Raw genomic sequence first — 20,753 nt, forward strand, 5'->3', positions numbered from 1 at the left:
CAAAGACAGTTTGTGTGGAAACACAAACTCAAAATCAGCCCCCGAAGTGTTCCACCCAGGCAGGCTTCAATATTTTCAGAAAGAACATCCGAATGAAATTATATCAAAGACAAATGAGAGATAAGAATGGAGAAAGAAGGTTGACAGATCTTGTGTAGTGCCCCAACGGTCCAGCAGATCAAGGGATATGTGCAAGTGAATGCAAAGTTAGATGTGAACCTGGGCTAACTAGTTACCCTTTCAGACCTTGTGGTCTATAGGGCAGATGATGTAAAGTTCATCTGTTTTTGTGGTCTATGGTTAACGAGGGTGTCATGTAGCCAGCACAACGACCAACCGCCTTTATTTTTCCCCAACTTATGTCAGGTACCCATTAGAGCTGGGAGGCGCTCAAGGATTCCGAAGTTGAAAATCCCAGTCTTTGAACCCAGGACCCCCGGTTCGGAAGCCAAGCGCTTTACCGCTCAGCTAACGCGCCTCCCCTGGCCTAGCTGAAGTCTTATAATTGATGTAATTGTTTTGAAAAGGCTCAATCTTTTATACAATCCTCGAAAAAAAAAAATTCCGCAACATAAAAAAATGCTTAAGAGAATGCTGTTTACATTTACATTACTATTCGTTTAAAATTAGGTCTAACTTATAATGCTTACTAAATAGCTTTTTCTCTTTAAAAAAAACTGCTTGCATAAGTGATTTAAAAAATTAGATTTTTTGTTTTCAGATAAAAAAAAAGTAGCCTTTGCATCAGAACTTTGAATGGTCTAAAATATTGTGATGTGGGATTTTCACTATCTTTTCTAGTTTACGAGATTTAAACGCGGCGGACGAACAGACGGACAGACGGACAGACATTTCACACAAAACTAATAGCGTCTTTTCGCCGCTAAAAAAACAAACAAAAAAAAAACATGTTTAAGTACCTAAAAGCGTAGACCCAGACGTGACCTATATATCGTGAGTAGAATGTACTTACTCAAGCACGTGTTAGAAATACTTGAGTTTTAAATGTACTCACTGCTGTGGTTTTTAACAGATTTTCTAGTCGTCTCTTCCTGAAGCTATTTACTAGTAAGTTTTCTTTTCTATGCCGGTAGGAGTAATTTAAAGACGAATTTTTTTTTTTTAGAGCCGGGAAAGTACGCATGTTTTATAGCGTCCTCTTTTAATTTCACAACAACAACAAAAAAAAAAAGATTGTGTTCTCTATAACTTTATCCAATATTAAATAGTTGCCCAAATAATTTCAGTTGTGGAAATTCACACTTCGGGGTCATTGTTTTATTATATTCCATGAAGTTTAGTTGGCTTTTTTTTTAATATTTGTTTTAAACTTCCAGTCTTTTTTCTCTTGTTTTACTAGAACCCCCTGAGGCTGTTTTCGATCCCACTTGCATCAGTGGCCAAGGAGTTCTGAAAGGTTACATCCTGGCCAACACAACACTAAACTGCACCTGTTGGAGAAATGTAACGTCTCACATTTACAGTCAAGTGCTTTGGGTAAAAGATGGTATACTGGAACCTTCAGCAATCAGACTTCGTAATTCTTCTACCCTTACATTACATATGACAAAAGGTGTGTAATTAAGTGTAAGAAGAATTATTAAAACATTATTAATTCACTTTACTATTTATAAAACAATCTGTTGTAATTTTTTCATTTCAATCTAAATTTAAAATGTTGTTTTTTTTCAAAAGATGCTTGAAAGGCCTTCTTTACTGGGAAACATTTTGTTTTCTTTAGCTGCATAGCAAAACAAAATATTTTTGTAACAAATTTTGTATTAAGGGAAGGGAGAACAAAGTTCAATCGCTGCCATATATCTCAGTATTGCAAGTTTTTTTTCTTTCTTTAGCTTAGTAATTTTTCAATATAATAAAAAATTAATTAGTTACAACTAAATGATGATTTATTTTTTGTATTGTCTCATCATTGATTAGTAATAATTGTGCAAAGTTTCAACATGATGCGAAAACGTGACGTAGAACAACGTGTAAACTAATTGTACCAGACAGACTGAGCGACAATAAGCTTTGGGAACTATAGCATTAGTTCACTTACTAATAAGATTTTACGTGGCATAGTGCTGCAATATCACAGGTGAAATTAATTAATTATTTTCTTATTCTGATTAACTTAATATTTTAATGGAATAGAAAAATTTTGATATAATAAATTTTGAAAAGAGCTGCAGAATCTTGATGTTATTCAGTTCGTTTTACTTGACTCTTGACAATATTTAAAACCAAGCAAAGTTCCGCTTTATGCCTATGATTGATTGAACAGTCACTCAATATAGGCAAGTTGTTTGTTTTTTTTAAGAGTTTTACATTTAATTTTTCTTTTTAAATAGATATAGAAAACAATTTTTCATGTCTTGCTGTCTCACCACTGGGGAATTCTTCTATAACTTTCAATGTCCCGAAAATAGCGTGTAAGTAATTCAAACTCTTGTTGTTCACTGTATAGAAATAATAAATAAATAAATAGTAAAACTAAAAAACTAATAAATAGTACATTTCACTTAATTTTAATGCTCATTTTAGAAATTATAAAAAAAATATATTTTATTTAAATTAACAAAATTCATACATATTTTCAAATTTTACCTTAAAACATGCATTCAAAGTATTATAATAAATATGTGCGTTTTAAAAACAAACTATGTATCATATTTAGTTGGTCCAACCAATGTGATGACTTCAGTTCAAAACCTCAGCCTGAATGTCTGCAGCAATCATTCTATCACATGTTGGGTGTTACAAAAAGAGGTTAGCCCTGATGTAGAGTTCAACATGAAAGTAGATCACCCGGAGTCCTTTCTAGTCAGAATGACAACCAAATCATTGGTATCCACCATCATTATTACACCTGTTCGTGTTGGAAATTTTACATTGACGTGTAATGTCAAAAATAGTATCTTTGATATTGAAGCCCAAGCTAACATATCAGTAAATGTCTCAGGTAAGTGGCTATTATTTCAGCTATGGAGAAAAAAGCTAAATTAATGAATTACATGTTTCTGTAAATTATTTTAGGTACGAACATGTAATTTGCATAGAAGACACAAAAAGCTACTATCTGCAGTTAGAATACTACGTTGTGTAAGGGCAACATACCAAATATAACCATCGATGTGAACTTAGTAAAAGAAATGTTTTTAATATATGTCTGACAATACATATCTATTTTCTATTTTTTTCTTTTGTACCTAGAAAGCTTTTATTTTAATTATATAAGACTCAAAGCCCTTGAAGATGTCTATGTTAACATCTGTTTAGAATTAGCGATACTAAAGAGCAAGTTTGTAACATTTTCAAAAACGTCAACCCAATGAAAGTTGGTGGGCCTAATGGAATAAAAGGGCGAATCTTAAAAGATTGTGCTGAACAACTAGCTGAACCTTTCCAAGATATTTTTTCCACTTCATTACTAAACCATGAGATACCACCTGTGTGGAGGTCATCTATAATTGTATCTGTGCCAAAGGTTTCCAAACCGAAGGAAATGAATGACTATAGACCTGTTTCATTTACTTCCATTTTGTCTAAATGTTTAGAAAAATTGGTTAAAATGCTTCTTCTAAATGATCTTTGTAATAAGTTAGACCCTTTACAATTTGCTTACCAAAAGGGTGAAGTTGTAGACGATGCCATCCTAAATATTTTAAATTGTGTCTGCAAACATCTGGACTTACCAAACACTTATTGTAAGATTGTTCTTTATTGATTTCTGATCAGCTTTTAACACTATACAACTTCATTTACTCATTGAAAAGATGAAAGCGTTGCAGATTAGTCCATACATAATACTATGGGCTAATGAATTTTTGATCCAGAGATCTCAGAAGGTTAGGGTAAACAATGTTATATCAAATGAACGCATAGCTAACACAGGGGCGCCCCAGGAGGCTGTGACATCGCCATTGTGGTTCATTTATTACACCAATGATTTTCAGTCCTATAGTCCTTTTTGCTCCTTCACAAAATTCGCTTATGATGCGGCTCTTCTTGCCCTGCTCTCGGACGTAAGTGAGTATTTCAGAGAAATAGAACATATTGAAAAATACTGTGAAGATAATTTTTTATTATTAAATGTAAAAAAAAACAAAGAAATGATAATCGATTTTCGTAGGGAAAAGAAGGAAAATGATATTGTTTCTGTAGCTGGAGAGACTATTGAAATTGTGCAAACCTTTAAATACCTTGGTACTATCCTAGACAATAAACTAAATTTTACTGCAAATACTAATTATATCAGCAAAAAAGGGCAGGAAAGATTACGATTACTAAGAAAATTGTCCTCGTTTAATGTTATTGAAAAGGCCTTGGCTATGTTTTATCACGCTCACATCTGCAATATTTTAAGTTTCAATATCACTGCCTGGTAAGGCAATCTGAGCATTAAAAATAAAAATAAACTTTATAGAATCTTAAATGCTGCTGGTAAAATCATTAGCAAAAAAAAAACCCATTTTGGTAGTTGTTTGAGACAAACATCTATAAAAAAAATCTAACAAGATCCTCGAAATAAAGAATCACCCTTTGTGTCAGGATTTTGTGATTTTACCATCACAAAAGAGATACAAGACACCGATAGCAAAGACAAACAGACACAAACACTCTTTTGTTCCCCTGGCAATCAAATCATTAAATAAGAACAATCTGATATAAACTTTGTCACAAGTAAATTAGAAGTGAGTCTGGTGTGAATGTACACTTTGGTTTCTTATAGTTATAATGTTTTTTGTTTGGTGTAATGCACAAATTGTAAGACAAATTTCCGTACGGAAAATAAAGATTATTATTATTATTATTATTATTATTATTATTATTATAAACAATATTTTGAACTGTGTTTAAATACGTTTGAAATACCAATAGTCATATTCACGTTCCACTTTTGAGAAAAAGCAACAAATCTGTTTCACTTTTTATCTATTTATCACTTTTTAAATTATAAAAGGTGGGTCATCTATGAGACAACCAGGAAGACGTATCAAGTTAATCAAGACATAGACGCATTATTAAAAATCCATTGTTATATAAGAAAATATAAGAAAAAAACATTTAGACCCTCAAAAAACTTTCAGTAAGCAACTTTAGAACTACAGGTTATATAAATCATATCTTATTGAATAGTTATATTATAATAAAATGTATTTAATTGCATTTTTTTTTCTTCATTTTTTTTTCGTTTTTCCAAAGAGTCTTCAAAAAATCTACCGGCATTTGTGGTGAATAATGGTCTACCGATAAGTGAATCACAGAAAGCGGTGAAGGTTACATGCTTCATGCAAGACAATTCGAATGTCGTTACCAGTTTAACCCTTCAGTGTCTGAATGATTCAAAAAGTGTCAACGGTCCTGTAGTGTCAATGTTGAAATCATTCTCCAGAAAACACAATGGCTCCAAGTGCGAATGTCAAGCGAGATTTAAAGAGGATTGTTTTATTAGTAGAACATCAAGTTTTATAATTATAGTAGCATGTAAGTTTTGTGTGTGCGTGTGTGTATGACTTAGTTGTATATTTAAATCAATTGTAATTATCTACAACTAAAAACAAATTAAAAACAGCTATTTTTTAAATATAATCCTAAAACATTAATATTTGTTATATAGAAGAATGGATACTTTGTATAGTGCTTGGTCCAGTGTTCAAATCTTGGTGAAGACTGGGATTGATACTTTGTATTGCGCTTGGTCCAGTGTTCAAATCTTGGTGAAGACTGGGATTGATACTTTGTATTGCGCTTGGTCCAGTGTTCAAATCTTGGTGAAGACTGGAATTAATAATTTCGGGATCATTGGACACCTATGAGCCACCCAGGTTTAATAGGCTACCTGACATTAGTTGGGGAAAGGGAAAGGCGGTTGATCGTTGTGCTGGCCACATGACACCCTCGTTAACCGTAGACTACAAAAACAGAAGACCTTTACATCATCTTCCCCATAGAGTCAAAGGTCTGGGGAACATTACTTGACAACTAAGACCTTTACATTATCTTCCCCATAGAGTCAAAGGTCTGGGGAACATTACTTGACAACTAAGACCTTTACATTATCTTCCCCATAGAGTCAAAGGTCTGGGGAACATTACTTGACAACTAAGACCTTTACATTATCTTCCCCAAAGAGTCAAAGGTCTGGGGAACATTACTTGACAACTAAGACCTTTACATTATCTTCCCCATAGAGTCAAAGGTCTGGGGAACATTACTTGACAACTAAGACCTTTACATTATCTTCCCCATTGAGTCAAAGGTCTGGGGAACATTACTTGACAATTAAGACCTTTACATTATCTTCCCCATAGAGTCAAAGGTATGGGGAACATTACTTGACAACTAAGACCTTTACATTATCTTCCCCATAGAGTCAAAGGTATGGGGAACATTACTTGACAACTAAGACCTTTACATTATCTTCCCCATAGAGTCAAAGGTCTGGGGAACATTACTTGACAACTAAGACCTTTACATTATCTTCCCCATAGAGTCAAAGGTATGGGGAACATTACTTGACAACTAAGACCTTTACATTATCTTCCCCATAGAGTCAAAGGTCTGGGGAACATTACTTGACAACTAAGACCTTTACATTATCTTCCCCATAGAGTCAAAGGTATGGGGAACATTACTTGACAACTAAGACCTTTACATTATCTTCCCCATAGAGTCAAAGGTATGGGGAACATTACTTGACAACTAAGACCTTTACATTATCTTCCCCATAGAGTCAAAGGTCTGGGGAACATTACTTGACAACTAAGACCTTTACATTATCTTCCCCATAGAGTCAAAGGTCTGGGGAACATTACTTGACAATTAAGACCTTTACATTATCTTCCCCATAGAGTCAAAGGTATGGGGAACATTACTTGACAACTAAGACCTTTACATTATCTTCCCCATAGAGTCAAAGGTATGGGGAACATTACTTGACAACTAAGACCTTTACATTATCTTCCCCATAGAGTCAAAGGTCTGGGGAACATTACTTGACAACTAAGACCTTTACATTATCTTCCCCATAGAGTCAAAGGTATGGGGAACATTACTTGACAACTAAGACCTTTACATTATCTTCCCCATAGAGTCAAAGGTCTGGGGAACATTACTTGACAACTAAGACCTTTACATTATCTTCCCCATAGAGTCAAAGGTATGGGGAACATTACTTGACAACTAAGACCTTTACATTATCTTCCCCATAGAGTCAAAGGTATGGGGAACATTACTTGACAACTAAGACCTTTACATTATCTTCCCCATAGAGTCAAAGGTCTGGGGAACATTACTTGACAACTAAGACCAACTTCATTGTAAGCATTGTAGACGTTTCCACACAAAAATATTTTTAGAAAAATTATTCATTGAAAATATTTGAAACCTATGAGGTATGTGTAAAATATCACCGAACGGTTGTTTTATGTTTTAAGAGATCTCAGTAACAGCCAAACGAAAACTGTAGGAAATTGAAATGGTTTTGACATATTTGGAGCCAGAACGCGGAAATTCACTAAAAGCTGAAAGTTTTCTATTAAAACATTTTAGGTATTTCCCCAAATAGCCGCATTCCTTATATAAAGCATACATACAAATGTTTAATAACACAAAGTATTCGTAATTGACAATTATTTTAAATATAGTTTCTCTTCAAATGGGGAATAACTGTGCAACGCATGGTAACTTTGCACAAACCTGTTCATATTATATCTAGACATGACACACATCAAAATTTTGTGTCGAAATGTTATGTGCGTTACCATTTTTAAGATGTAATGAAATTCGTTATATGAATCCTTGAATTTGCGTTTCTGTCTTTTGTAAGAATATTTAGTTTCAAAGTTAAACAATAAAACAACTTCACAAAGTTTATTGACTAAAAGAAACACACAAAAAAAGAGAAGAATAAAAAGGTCAGTCTCAATTCAAGTTAAAAGTCAAAATGGGAGAGAATTTCTATTATTTTATGGTACGCAGGAATAAAAAAAAAGAGGAAAAAACTGAGATAAAAGAGAAAGAGATTAGGAGATACATAAAGAGAGAGAGAGGGGGAGAGAGGGAGAGAGATAGAGAGATATGACATTGAAAGAGTGGGACGTTCAATTCAACTTACAGGCGCTACAATTCACAAGCTTAAACGTTTGTTAAAATGTGGACTGTTTTATGGAATTGCAAAAAAAAAAATAATAATAATAAACAATGTATTTTCGGCAAAAAATATATATAGACTGAGAGAGAAAGAGAGTAACAGATAACGAAAGAGATAGACAGAAAGATTGGGAACGAGCGAATTAACGTAGCTAACAGTGTGCAACGCTAGTCAAATCATACATCATTTTATGAAAAAAATTGTTACCAGCATAATATGAAAAGCATAAGTTAATCATTTGCATATTTAATTGTCTCTTTTTCTGTGTAGATGGACCAACAGAAATGGAAGTATCAAGAAGGAATATGTTTATGGAACTATGTACTTTTGAAACACTTAGATGTTCAGTGTCCAGCAACAATGTTTTTCCTGGTGTGTATTTTCATTGTAATGCCAGTCCGGCGGATTCGCTTGTAGTGGAACAATCAAACAATGTATCCACGGTTAACTCCGCACAGTTTCAGATAGCCAGTTTTAGAAAGGGAAAATTTACAGTCACTTGTTCAGCTATAAACGTATTAAATCAGAAGCTTCGAGTGCGCAAAGATATCTTTATAACTGTTGAAGGTATGACACATTCTCCACATTCTAAAAATATATAATTGACATGAGTACCTTTCAGTGATATGTTTGTATATGTATTTGTGTGTAGTTATTTAACTAAACAAATAGTATATTTGTTTTCTGCATACGTTTATATAGATATAGATATAAATATATAGATATGTTTTCCTAGCTAATGCAGGCAAACCATTATATTCTCTAATGGAACTAGGGTGGCTAGTATTAAAATTTGTACTCGTTGACGCCCACCTAGACCTGACTAACATTCAAGACCTTTTTTTTTTTTAGGCTCCAATCTCTTTGTGTTGTTTAACTTTGTTTCGCTGTTATAGACTTCGATTTGGCTCCCGTTGTTTTGACTTCTTGTAACTTGTGGTTGGTATCTAGGTGTCTGGTTTTCGTTTTATTTGTATCTTGAAATGTTTAATTTTTATCTACACCCTCTTTCGTTGTGGCCTGAAGATAACAAAATTTTTCTTTAACGATTTTATTGCAACAGCTACTTTTTTTGTTTTACGAAAGTGAATCATTTAATTTTTACAATTAACTATGCAAGCTGACTGTTCATAAAAAATGCACCACTTTTATATTAAAAATTTCAGGTTGGGTAAGTTTTTACATAGAGAATGCTGTTCTTTCAGAGCTTTCTTCACAATTACCAGTGATTCGTTTATTGAACAAAAAACTACCACTGGTGGAAGGAGTGTCGTCTAAAAATGTCACAATTTCCTGCGACGTTCCCGGCGGTTTTCATAGAATACAGAATTTGTCGCTGACCTGTTTGGACCAAACTACTACAAAACTCGACGAGCCGATTACGATAAATAGGAATATAACTAGAGGCCACAATTTACAGTGCAAGTGTGTAGCTTACTATACATCACAGTGTTACGGACAACGCGAAGCAGTTCTAGATATTCAGCTGGTGTGTAAGTAATCATCAAATTTCACTTGACATATGTTTCATAATCGAAAAATCACGTGTATGTGATTATTCTTATTGCTTTCAGTAATTATAATATTTGTTATTTAGACGGATTTACTTTTTGTTTCATTCATTTGATTCTAGTTTTGTTTTACGTGGACAAAGATTAGGCTTCAATTTGTCATCTATACTGCAGAAAAACTTGTTCAGCTAAAACAATTCAAGAAAACATTAAGAAACTGGAACAGGCACAAAATAGAGCAGTGAGATTCATAACAAACGAATATTCACACTTGACTAGAGTAACACCTTTAGTAATATCACTAAATTTAGAAAGCCTTCAGGACAGAAGACTCAAAAGTAAAGTAGCAATTATACATAAAACACTGAACCATAATCTTCAAATACAAAAATAAAATTTAATAAAATACTCTGAAAGACACAAAGATAAAGGCACATACTATATCCCATATGCTAGGACAAATGTGTACAAATACTCCTTCTTCCCTAGTGCTATTAGAGCATAGAAGGGGTTGCCTTCGCTGGCCAGGAAAACCGGTGACTTGGCAGAATTTAAGTCATTGGTTAATATGCATGACTGAATGCATGACGCGTAGGACGTAATAATCTTCTTTTTTGAAGTAACGTCTGTATTATATAAGATAAGATAAGATAACTTCGTACGCGGCTAACAATGAATATCTAGATAAAGTTTCATAATTTATTTTCTTTTGCCTCTAAGGGTCTATTGATTGATGTTTTTTTAACGAGCGAATATCAAGTCTCTCAATCTGTCAGGAAATAAACTGTTTTCACCCACTTCCCATTTTCGGGCCAAGTTTGAAACTTTGCTCAATTATTCATTTTCGATGACAATACATGAATTAATAAAAAAAAATAATTACGAATTAGTAAGACTGGTTGAAGATATAGTCATATATAATTAATTGTCTTCCGAGACAGAAGGAGCCATATATATATATATATATAGTTTTATTTTAAAATGTATTCCATTTGAACTACAAGCTTCAGACCCCATGTATGTGTCATTAGTTCATTTACTAACACTTCTGAAGCTGTCTATATGTTATGAACACATATATTACACTGACATTACACACCAGATACGCCCATTGATTTGTTCCCAGGCTATATATTGTAAATATTTTTTATTGTGCCATGGACCCCATTCTTTTTTTATTTACAACAATATAATAATATAAACGACCTCCCAGACACATTCACTCAATTTTTTTATCAATTCGTTCACCTAATTTTTCACTCCACCCCCGCCCTTAAAAAACTTGTATTGTAGTTTCTGTTTCATCTAGCTAATCAATGTTTTATCATCTTAGCTATATCAGCACCGAGGTTATTGATTACGTTTTAACTTGAGTGTAGATCAAATTATTAAAATTAAATTGTGCAAAAAAATATTTTTTTTTTGAATTATTATGCTTATGTGTCTATTACATTGATCTCTTGACCCTTAGAATATAAGTCTGATGCTGAACAGTCAGGGCTAGATCAGGCTCGTATGACTAATAATAATAATAATAATAATAATAATCCTCAACACCAAACTGTCTGGCAGTAACCTCATCACTGCAATAAACAGCTGGGCCGTCCCAGTGCTCCTTTACACGTTCGGTGTGATCAAATGGACTGACACCGACCTACATGACATTGACAGACTCACTAGAAAATTACTAACCAAGTTTCGATGCCTACACCCCAAGTCCTCCACCATAAGGTTATACCTGCCCAGGAAGGATGGGGGTCGTGGATTGCAGAACATCTTCAAATTGTGTAAGATGCAAGTTTTAAAAATACGATCAAAACTGCTCGCCTCCAGCAACAAATTAGTTTCCTTCCTACGGAAATACGACTCCGATGCAACCCTTCTGAACCTACACAATGCTGATGTCAATGTCGGTTTGGACGACGTAGGGCATGAGATTCGCCAATGGGAAGAAAAAACACTCCACGGAAAATTTCCGGCTTCATTACATGGGGACAACATCGACAAGGCTGCTTCCTTAACATGGCTCAAAGCAGGTCATCTCTACCCTGAAACAGAAGGCTTTGTTACAGCAATACAGGACAGAGTAATCAGGACAAAAATTACGAGAAGCATATCCTGAAACTCAATGTTGTCGACAAATGCCGAAAATGTGGAAATGTGGGCGAGTCGATTGAACACATTATGGCAGGATGTCCAGCCATATCAGAATCAGCCTACCTAGGTCGCCATAACCAAGTTGCAAAGTTAATACACCAACACCTGGCTTTGACGTACAAATTGATCGGTAAGGACACTCCCCCTTATTATAAATACTCTCCGCAAGAGGTTCTCGAGTCTACTGAACATCTGCTGTACTGGGATAGGCCTATTCTGACCGACAAAACGGTAGATTTTAATCGCCCGGATCTGCTGTTCATCGATAAAAAAGAAAAAACCGCTACCATTATCGATATCGCGTACCACTGTCTCATAATTTAAGAAACACTGAGATAGAAAAACAAAGAAAATATGGGAACCTGGGCTTGGAGATTAAGCGTCTATGGAAATTGTCCAAAATAACAATATACCGCATTGTTATATCAACCGAGGGGATAATAACAACTGACCTCACAGACACCTTCAAGGCCCTTAATATTCCTAGGAACATCTTCGTTGCCTGTCAGAAGGCGGTACTGCTGCAGACCTGCCACATCACCAGAAAATTCCTCAGTGGAAACTGTTAAAGGGACTACGATGAATTTTGTTTCTCTTTAGCGAAACTCGACCCTGGCAGTGCCAGAGAATGACTACTTGTTCATTTCTAACATAATAATAATAATAATAAAATAATAATCAAGAAATTATGGGAACCTAGGCTTGGAGATTAAGCGTTTATAAAAGTTATCTAAAATAACAATATATATCATTGTTTTATCAATCGAGGGGATAATGACAACTAACCTCACAGATACATTCAGGCCCTTAACATTCCTAACAAGATTCTAGCGGCATGTCAGAGGGCTGTACTGCTGCAGACCAGCCAGATGAATAGAAAATCCCTCAGTGGAATTCATCAGGCTGACTATTGAATAATAATAGTAAATAAGCCGAAGAACTACCGACTTTCACATGTTAGAGCAGTTAGAACAATAGGTCTATTGATATAATAGGATAGAACACATTTCGGCTATGTTGCTATTTAAATCATATAAACTTCTTCTAAAGAGCAGAACAAAGTCTTTTGAAATCAAATGCAAAGAAATTTTTTAGCTGTTTAATTCACTCTAATATTTCTTTTGTTTATTTGTATGATAGATGGCCCTAGTGAAGTGTTTCCTTATCTGAGAACTGTACACACTAGAAAATGCACTGAAACCACCGTTGGATGCTTTGTGCTGAAAACTGATGTTTCTCCAAAAGCAAAATTTGTATTTTCTGCTCAATATAATGATACAGCGATTCAATTCAAGGAAGATATTAAAACATCTATTTATCCTTTTTATGCTATAAAAGTCACTGCCTTGGATGTTGGCGAGTACACTTTGAGATGTACAGCTGAAAATGTAGCCGAAAACTCATTGAAAGTAGAGACAAATATTTCATTAGTAGTCACAGGTACTTGCTACTCTAATATGTCTACCATATCGTCAATCCTTTTGTGACATAAGATTTAAATAGTTTAAGTTTTTATCTTTTATATATTTAATAACAAAGATTGCATGTCTGTATCTCAAAAAGTTTGTAAACAATTTTTTTTAAATCTGGAAACACAAGAATCAGTTTTGAAAAAAACAACTAATAAGTTAATTAAATATTGGTAATTAATTAAATGTTTGTAAAATGTTTTACATGTTTCGGATGTTCCTTCAGAGTTGAAGATAATTACTTCCTAGTCCAAACCTCCCGCAGGACGACGGGGGTTGGGAGCGGGCAGGGTTTGAACCCTCGACCATCGATAAATCTGAACGACAGTCCAGCGTGCAAACCGCACGACCAGGAAGCCATCCTGTGTTTGGTATCTTGAACAAAGAAAAGAAGAAATCGTACTTAACAGATGTGGTGGTATAAATTGAATTTGTCCCCTTGACGACACTTCAGCCCTGAGTAAAAAAAAAATGTTTGATGCATTTAAAAATTGATCTCATTCAAAAAAAAAAAAAAAAAACTTCTTCCTTCCCCGTTGCCAAACAGGTCCAGACAAGTGATAAGATCATAGCTCATTGAGACAAGTGATAAGATCATAGCTCATTGAGACAAGTGATAAGATCATAGCTCATTGAGACAAGTGATAAGATCATAGCTCATTGAGACAAGTGATAAGATCATAGCTCATTGAGACAAGTGATAAGATCATTGCTCATTGGGACAAGTGATAAGATCATAGCTCATTGAGACAAGTGATAAGATCATAGCTCATTGAGACAAGTGATAAGATCATAGCTCATTGAGACAAGTGATAAGATCATAGCTCATTGGGACAAGTGATAAGATCATAGCTCATTGAGACAAGTGATAAGATCATAGCTCATTGAGACAAGTGATAAGATCATAGCTCATTGAGACAAGTGATAAGATCATAGCTCATTGAGACAAGTGATAAGATCATAGCTCATTGAGACAAGTGATAAGATCATAGCTCATTGAGACAAGTGATAAGATCATAGCTCCTTGAGACAAGTGATAAGATCATAGCTCATTGAGACAAGTGATAAGATCATAGCTCATTGAGACAAGTGATAAGATCATAGCTCATTGAGACAAGTGATAAGATCATAGCTCATTGAGACAAGTGATAAGATCATAGCTCATTGAGACAAGTGATAAGATCATAGCTCATTGAGACAAGTGATAGGATCATAGCGCATTGAGACAAGTGATAAGATCATAGCTCATTGAGACAAGTGATAAGATCATAGCTCATTGAGACAAGTGATAAGATCATAGCTCATTGAGACAAGTGATAAGATCATAGCTCATTGAGACAAGTGATAAGATCATAGCTCATTGAGACAAGTGATAAGATCATAGCTCATTGAGACAAGTGATAAGATCATAGCTCCTTGAGACAAGTGATAAGATCATAGCTCATTGAGACAAGTGATAAGATCATAGCTCATTGAGACAAGTGATAAGATCATAGCTCATTGAGACAAGTGATAAGATCATAGCTCATTGAGACAAGTGATAAGATCATAGCTCATTGAGACAAGTGATAAGATCATAGCTCATTGAGACAAGTGATAGGATCATAGCGCATTGAGACAAGTGATAAGATCATAGCTCATTGAGACAAGTGATAAGATCATAGCTCATTGAGACAAGTGATAAGATCATAGCTCATTGAGACAAGTGATAGGATCATAGCGCATTGAGACAAGTGATAAGATCATAGCTCATTTAGACAAGCGATAAGATCATAGCTCATTGAGACAAGTGATAAGATCATAGCTCATTGAGACAAGTGATAAGATCATAGCTCATTGAGACAAGTGATAAGATCATAGCTCATTGAGACAAGTGATAAGATCATAGCTCATTGAGACAAGTGATACAATCATAGCTTATTGAGAAAACTAAAAGCTTAGAAACAAAATATTGCCTAAAAAAATATTTCTAATCGCACAGATTTATTATGTCTAGGTCAATTAAACATATAATTGCATGACTGATCCAAACTAATTGATACAAGTACACTTAATAAAAGCTTTGTTGTTGTTGTTTTTTAAAGTATTTTTTTCCTCGTCGTATTCATTGTACAATATTATCCATCTAAGGGTATTTACTATACATTGTTGGTATAAAAATGGTGCACATTTGTTTTTGTTTCAGAATCAATTCTTCATAAACCTTTGTTTATTATAAACAGTGAACAAACAGAACCACACGATAACTTGGAGGAAATGAGTTTTAGTATCACATGTGTTAAATCAGAGAATGCTTTTGACCTCATGACTATGACACTTACGTGTAACAACAAAACCGTCACTAAACAAGCCAATGCCATCACCGTGTATCATGACTTCAGAGATCAAATTACTTGTACCTGTATTGCTCACTACCAAGATTCCTGCAACATATCTTATGAGACTTCATCAGGCTATAATCTGAAATGTAAGAGAAATTCCCATACCTATTTTTAGAGAAAGATCAATGGCTCGTACAGAATCAATAGGCTCGTGCAGATGTTATTGTGATAAAATAATAGAAGCATTATACAAGTTTTATGTTGTTAATAGCAATGCTTTCCATTTTACTCAACACGGCTTATTTACAAACTTAATAACTATTTACCCTAAGTAAGGTAGATGCGCAATGGTTGAGCCGTTTTTCTAAGAAAAAGTCAGTGCCCTAACGTAGGTAAAGATACATTTTTCAAACTTTTTATTTTTCAAAAAAAAAAAGGGGGGGGGCGGGATTTTCTACACTTTGTATCGACGTTTCGGCGAAACCTGGTCTGACCCGCGGGCCGTATTTTGGACATCACTGATTTACTGTATTTTCTCTCTCCCTGCTTCCTTCCATTTTTGCTAATTGTTTACCGTCCTGTGACCTACTTTTCAAACCCTACTGCACACCCTCAGGTTAGCCCTTTAGAAAGAAAAATGCATGAACGAGCCAAAAGGTCACTCAAAATTTGTTTTATTGTATATTCCTTTATAGGTACCAGTCCAGTGGTCTATGTCAATGATGGTAACCCTATGATAGTACATAATTCTGAGACCAATATAACCATAACTTGCCGAGGTCTGGAGAGCGAGAATTACTACAGCAACATTACTTTGACCTGTCTTGGCATGACCATCAGTGACTTGGGGACTTCAACTACATTGTACGCACTGATAACGAAGAGAGATCATGGTAGTAGCTGCACGTGTACCATTAAATCATTGTATTGTGATGAGAATAGAACATCAGAGTTTATCCTGGACTTCTCATGTTAGTATTATATTTTTTGGTTTCCTTAAAGATATTTTTATACTTGTAATAGTTATAGGCTAAAATCTTTTTATCTATATTATAATAGATATTTATACAGATAGATAGTAGTCTATTCATTGCTAACATCTTCATCTGTAATTTCGTTCTACAGCATTAAAAAATGTAAGTCATTGGTTAACATTCGTGACAAATCAACCATGCAAGTAGTTTCTTCATAATAAGAAACCATTTTTACAATTATTCACTATTGATAATAAAGTACACGGGAGACCATTTAGTAAGGGAATAAAACAATTTAGCATATTTCTAACACATTTAATCAAAAGGTTTTAGATTTTTTGTTAATAAATGATTTTAAAGAATTGTATCACTAAATTAATTAATTACTTTTAAAGTAGATACTTTTACTTAAAAGAAAAAATTGTTGCTTAAAAAAAGTGAGAGAAAATCTATATAGTATGATTATTAGTGGAATGTAATTTAAAACAATTAATAATTAACGTTTCGCATTATACACATGAACTACCCATTTCCCAATTGCAACAGTGTAATAATGATAACATTAATATCCTGCGATATCAAGTCGTTAGTCGAGCTAACAATACAACAGTATCGGCAATACTTTCTACACAAGCACATCTCTTTCTCTTCTTTTTGTATCAACATAGAGGTATAGTTGTTGATAGTTTGTAGTTTATAGTTTCTGATATTCTTTCTGAAAATATTGAAATCTCCAATTTTACCTGCCAGTGGACCACTTCGAGGGGCTGATTTAGAGTTTGTGTTTCCACACAAACTGTCTTTGTAACCCTGTTATAGCTTAGTTTATGGTTTTATATTATTTAACAATACATCTGCCTCTGTACTGAGAATACACAAAAAAGTAGCCTTTATTTTATAAAGGTTCTAGTAAATGTAAATTCCAATAAATAAAATGGTGTGTCTTTGTTAATATTGAATGAGTCAAACAGATATTTTTAAAGTCGGTGTAAGTTTTTTTATTTGGTTTATTTATTTATTTTAGATGACACGGGTGTGATCCACTACATGGTTAACAACAACTCGCAAGTGGAAATATCAGAAGGAGAAATGCTGGAATTTGTCTGTCTTGTGGAAAGCTACCCTAAGCCTGACATTGTTATCAAAAGTGATGGAAACAGTCTACTTAATGAGACATGGAAGCCAAACGTGACATCATTAAAAACAGAAGATAATATCTGGGCCATACATTTTTTAATAGCTAATTCGTCATGTTTGAACACCAATAATTATACATGCATGGAGTCAAATCCTGTCACCCTAACCCAGTCACAAACAAGTGTTTTGATTCTAGTAAAATGTAAGTGACACTTTTCTCCTTTATTCTTTTTTTTTTTGGCGTATAGACCTGTGACATTTAATTTGTATTCCCCCGCTAAATGCTTTTGTAGTATTTACGAATTCAAGACTTGTATAAAAGTGTTGTGTATTGTTTCTATTTTATGCCCCGCCCTCCACCTATCAACGAAGGAAATAACGCTGGGTTTTTTTTTAATCACATGTGTTGTTTTAATGCTGATAGCGTAATTAAAAATTGTACATTTTCATTTTGCCTTTGTTATGATGGAAATATGTGCATCGACCAGCAAATCCATATTTTAAAATAATAATTAGTGTGAATAATTAAGAATGGGAAAGTCAATTTTTTCTAAGTTATTAGATCGCGATTCTTTAGCTTAGAATGTTTTTTTAATAGGAAAATAATATTTACATCTATTATGATAGCTTTCGACAAAGCAATGTGTAATAAGTCTTTATTAAACTGCAATGTTGGTAAAAATATAGATAGGCATATGGACATACAGACAGACAGATAGACAGACAGATAGACTAAAGATAGTAGATAATTTTTTTGTTAAACGTTGCAGGTTCTCTACATGTGTACGAGTCTGACAGTTCGCCAAAACATTTCGAATATCACATTGACGATGAAGCTGCAATAAGTGTGAAGCTCTATGGACACCCTCAACCAACAAATATACAGCTTCTAAAAGGAATAGATAGTAGAGAAATTAACCAAACTAAATACAGCGCTAATTTTACGGAGTTGAAGAAACCTTTGATTTTAGTAAATCTTATTATTCATAAAATACAAGAAGAAGACTTTACAAATTATCTTTTGAGAGCTGACAACGGTGTAGGAAAGCCTTTATTGTGGGAATTTATAGTTGTTAAAGGTACCACACATTCCTTTATTCAATATAGACTATAGACTATAATATCATCACTTTTAGTTATCCGAACAAAAACTTGTTAATACAAACACCAATTTATTATTCCTTCACTAGAGTAGGTTAGATCAGATTGCCAAACTCCTTCAAAATAGCCAGATCTAAAAATTAGAAAATTCAAGTTGAATCAAAGAGCCAAGTGTTTCTTAAAGCCTCAGCTCTGCTTTAGTTCAGACATGTCCAGTGGAAGGATATGAATTAAATCTCGAGTTTAAAGATGCTAAATGCGTCTTAGTTTAACTAACAGTACATTAAATAAAATGTAGTACCATATTCTTATAAATGTACTATTTATTTTAAAATTAAAGGATAAATAATGGAAAAATTATCCGTTAAAAAAACAACTAATACTACTGTAAACAATGGCATTACATGTCATTAGAAATAAACGGTAGGTCAGGTGTACTTGGTATTGTTTTTACAAAGCTTGTATCAACTCACTCTGTCTGTTGTATGTCTGTCAATTCCGGACCAAGTTGAAATTTTGCACAATTGTTTCTTTTTCCTGACAACACAAGACTCAATTTAAAAAAAAAAGAATAACCAATTAGTTAATTAGCTATTGTTAATTAATTATTTTGTTTAGTATCTCGAACAAGGGAAAGAAATTTTCATTGACTGATAAATTGGTATAAGCTGAATTAGTCCCCTTTATTGTTTGTAAGGAAAAAAATATTTCTACATAACTGAACACAAACTATTTTCATAAGCATACAGTTTGAGTAGGCCTTAGCTCTCGAGTTCCAATTTAGGTCGCTCACTTTTTATTAAAATTATAAATGCATTTTAAAAACGATGACCCAGCTATCTCCTTTCTTTCTCCCCCTCCTTTCTCCCCTCTCCTCCCTCTTTCCAAATAGTCCAAACAAGTGATAGGATCATAGCGTATTGAGAAAGTGATAGGATCATAGCGTATTGAGAAAGTGATAGGATCATAGCGTATTGAGAAAATGCTAGGATCATAGCGTATTGAGAAAGTGAAAGGATCATAGCGTATTGAGAAAGTGATAGGATCATAGCGTATTGAGAAAGTGATAGGATCATAGTGTATTGAGAAAGTAATAGGATCATAGCGTATTGAGAAAGTGATAGGATCATAGCGTATTGAGAAAGTGATAGGATCATAGCGTATTGAGAAAGTGATAGGATCATAGCGTATTGAGAAAGTGATAGGATCATAGCGTATTGAGAAAGTGATAGGATCATAGCGTATTGAGAAAGTGCTAGGATCATAGCGTATTGAGAAAGTGATAGGATCATAGCGTATTGAGAAAGTGATAGGATCATAGCGTATTGAGAAAGTGATAGGATCATAGCGTATTGAGAAAGTGATAGGATCATAGCGTATTGAGAAAGTGCTAGGATCATAGCGTATTGAGAAAGTGATAGGATCATAGCGTATTGAGAAAGTGCTAGGATCATAGCGTATTGAGAAAGCTAAAAGCATGAAATTGCTTTAAACTAAAACCATCGCACAGATTTATTGTTGTCAGTCTAGATCTATAGTAAATATAAATATATGTCTGATCCAAACTTATTGATACAACTACACTTACAAAGCTAGTTCATTAAGTTGGTCGTACAAGTTGGAAATGCTTTTCAATGTGTCAAACAAAAAAAGATATGATACCTCTCCAGATGTTTCAGATCAATTCTGCGTAAACTAAATCCAAATTAATTTTTCTCCAATAGCTCTTAATCGGCACAAAGATAATCGAATGTTGAACTCCACAAGTATTAATTTCAAACTTGCTAATATCAATATTAAAATGCCAAAAATTTATTTCTGTTAATGCGTCAATCTGAGTTTTTTTTTTTGTTTGTTTTGTTTTTTTAACAAAGACTAACATCGTTTTGTGGCTGCTCAAGTCTTTGGCCCTACAGACTCTACAGAGA

At 33.9% G+C, this 20,753-nt stretch overlaps 1 protein-coding gene across 1 annotated transcript in view; it reads left to right on the top strand.

Moving 5' to 3' along the window:
• Positions 1-20,753, top strand: part of LOC106061851 (uncharacterized) — a 71,322-nt gene that overhangs the window by 20,918 nt on the left and 29,651 nt on the right. Inside the window, exons 7-17 of the mRNA XM_056011034.1 lie at positions 1,361-1,573; positions 2,352-2,432; positions 2,678-2,962; positions 5,206-5,487; positions 8,426-8,722; positions 9,361-9,648; positions 12,964-13,263; positions 15,478-15,759; positions 16,309-16,584; positions 17,612-17,926; positions 18,495-18,803. Coding sequence (XP_055867009.1) covers positions 1,361-1,573; positions 2,352-2,432; positions 2,678-2,962; positions 5,206-5,487; positions 8,426-8,722; positions 9,361-9,648; positions 12,964-13,263; positions 15,478-15,759; positions 16,309-16,584; positions 17,612-17,926; positions 18,495-18,803 — 2,928 coding nt within the window. The remainder of the gene's footprint in view (positions 1-1,360; positions 1,574-2,351; positions 2,433-2,677; positions 2,963-5,205; positions 5,488-8,425; positions 8,723-9,360; positions 9,649-12,963; positions 13,264-15,477; positions 15,760-16,308; positions 16,585-17,611; positions 17,927-18,494; positions 18,804-20,753) is intronic.

This window comes from Biomphalaria glabrata, chromosome 14 (genome assembly GCF_947242115.1).
Source record: "Biomphalaria glabrata chromosome 14, xgBioGlab47.1, whole genome shotgun sequence".
Lineage (NCBI taxonomy): Eukaryota > Metazoa > Mollusca > Gastropoda > Planorbidae > Biomphalaria > Biomphalaria glabrata.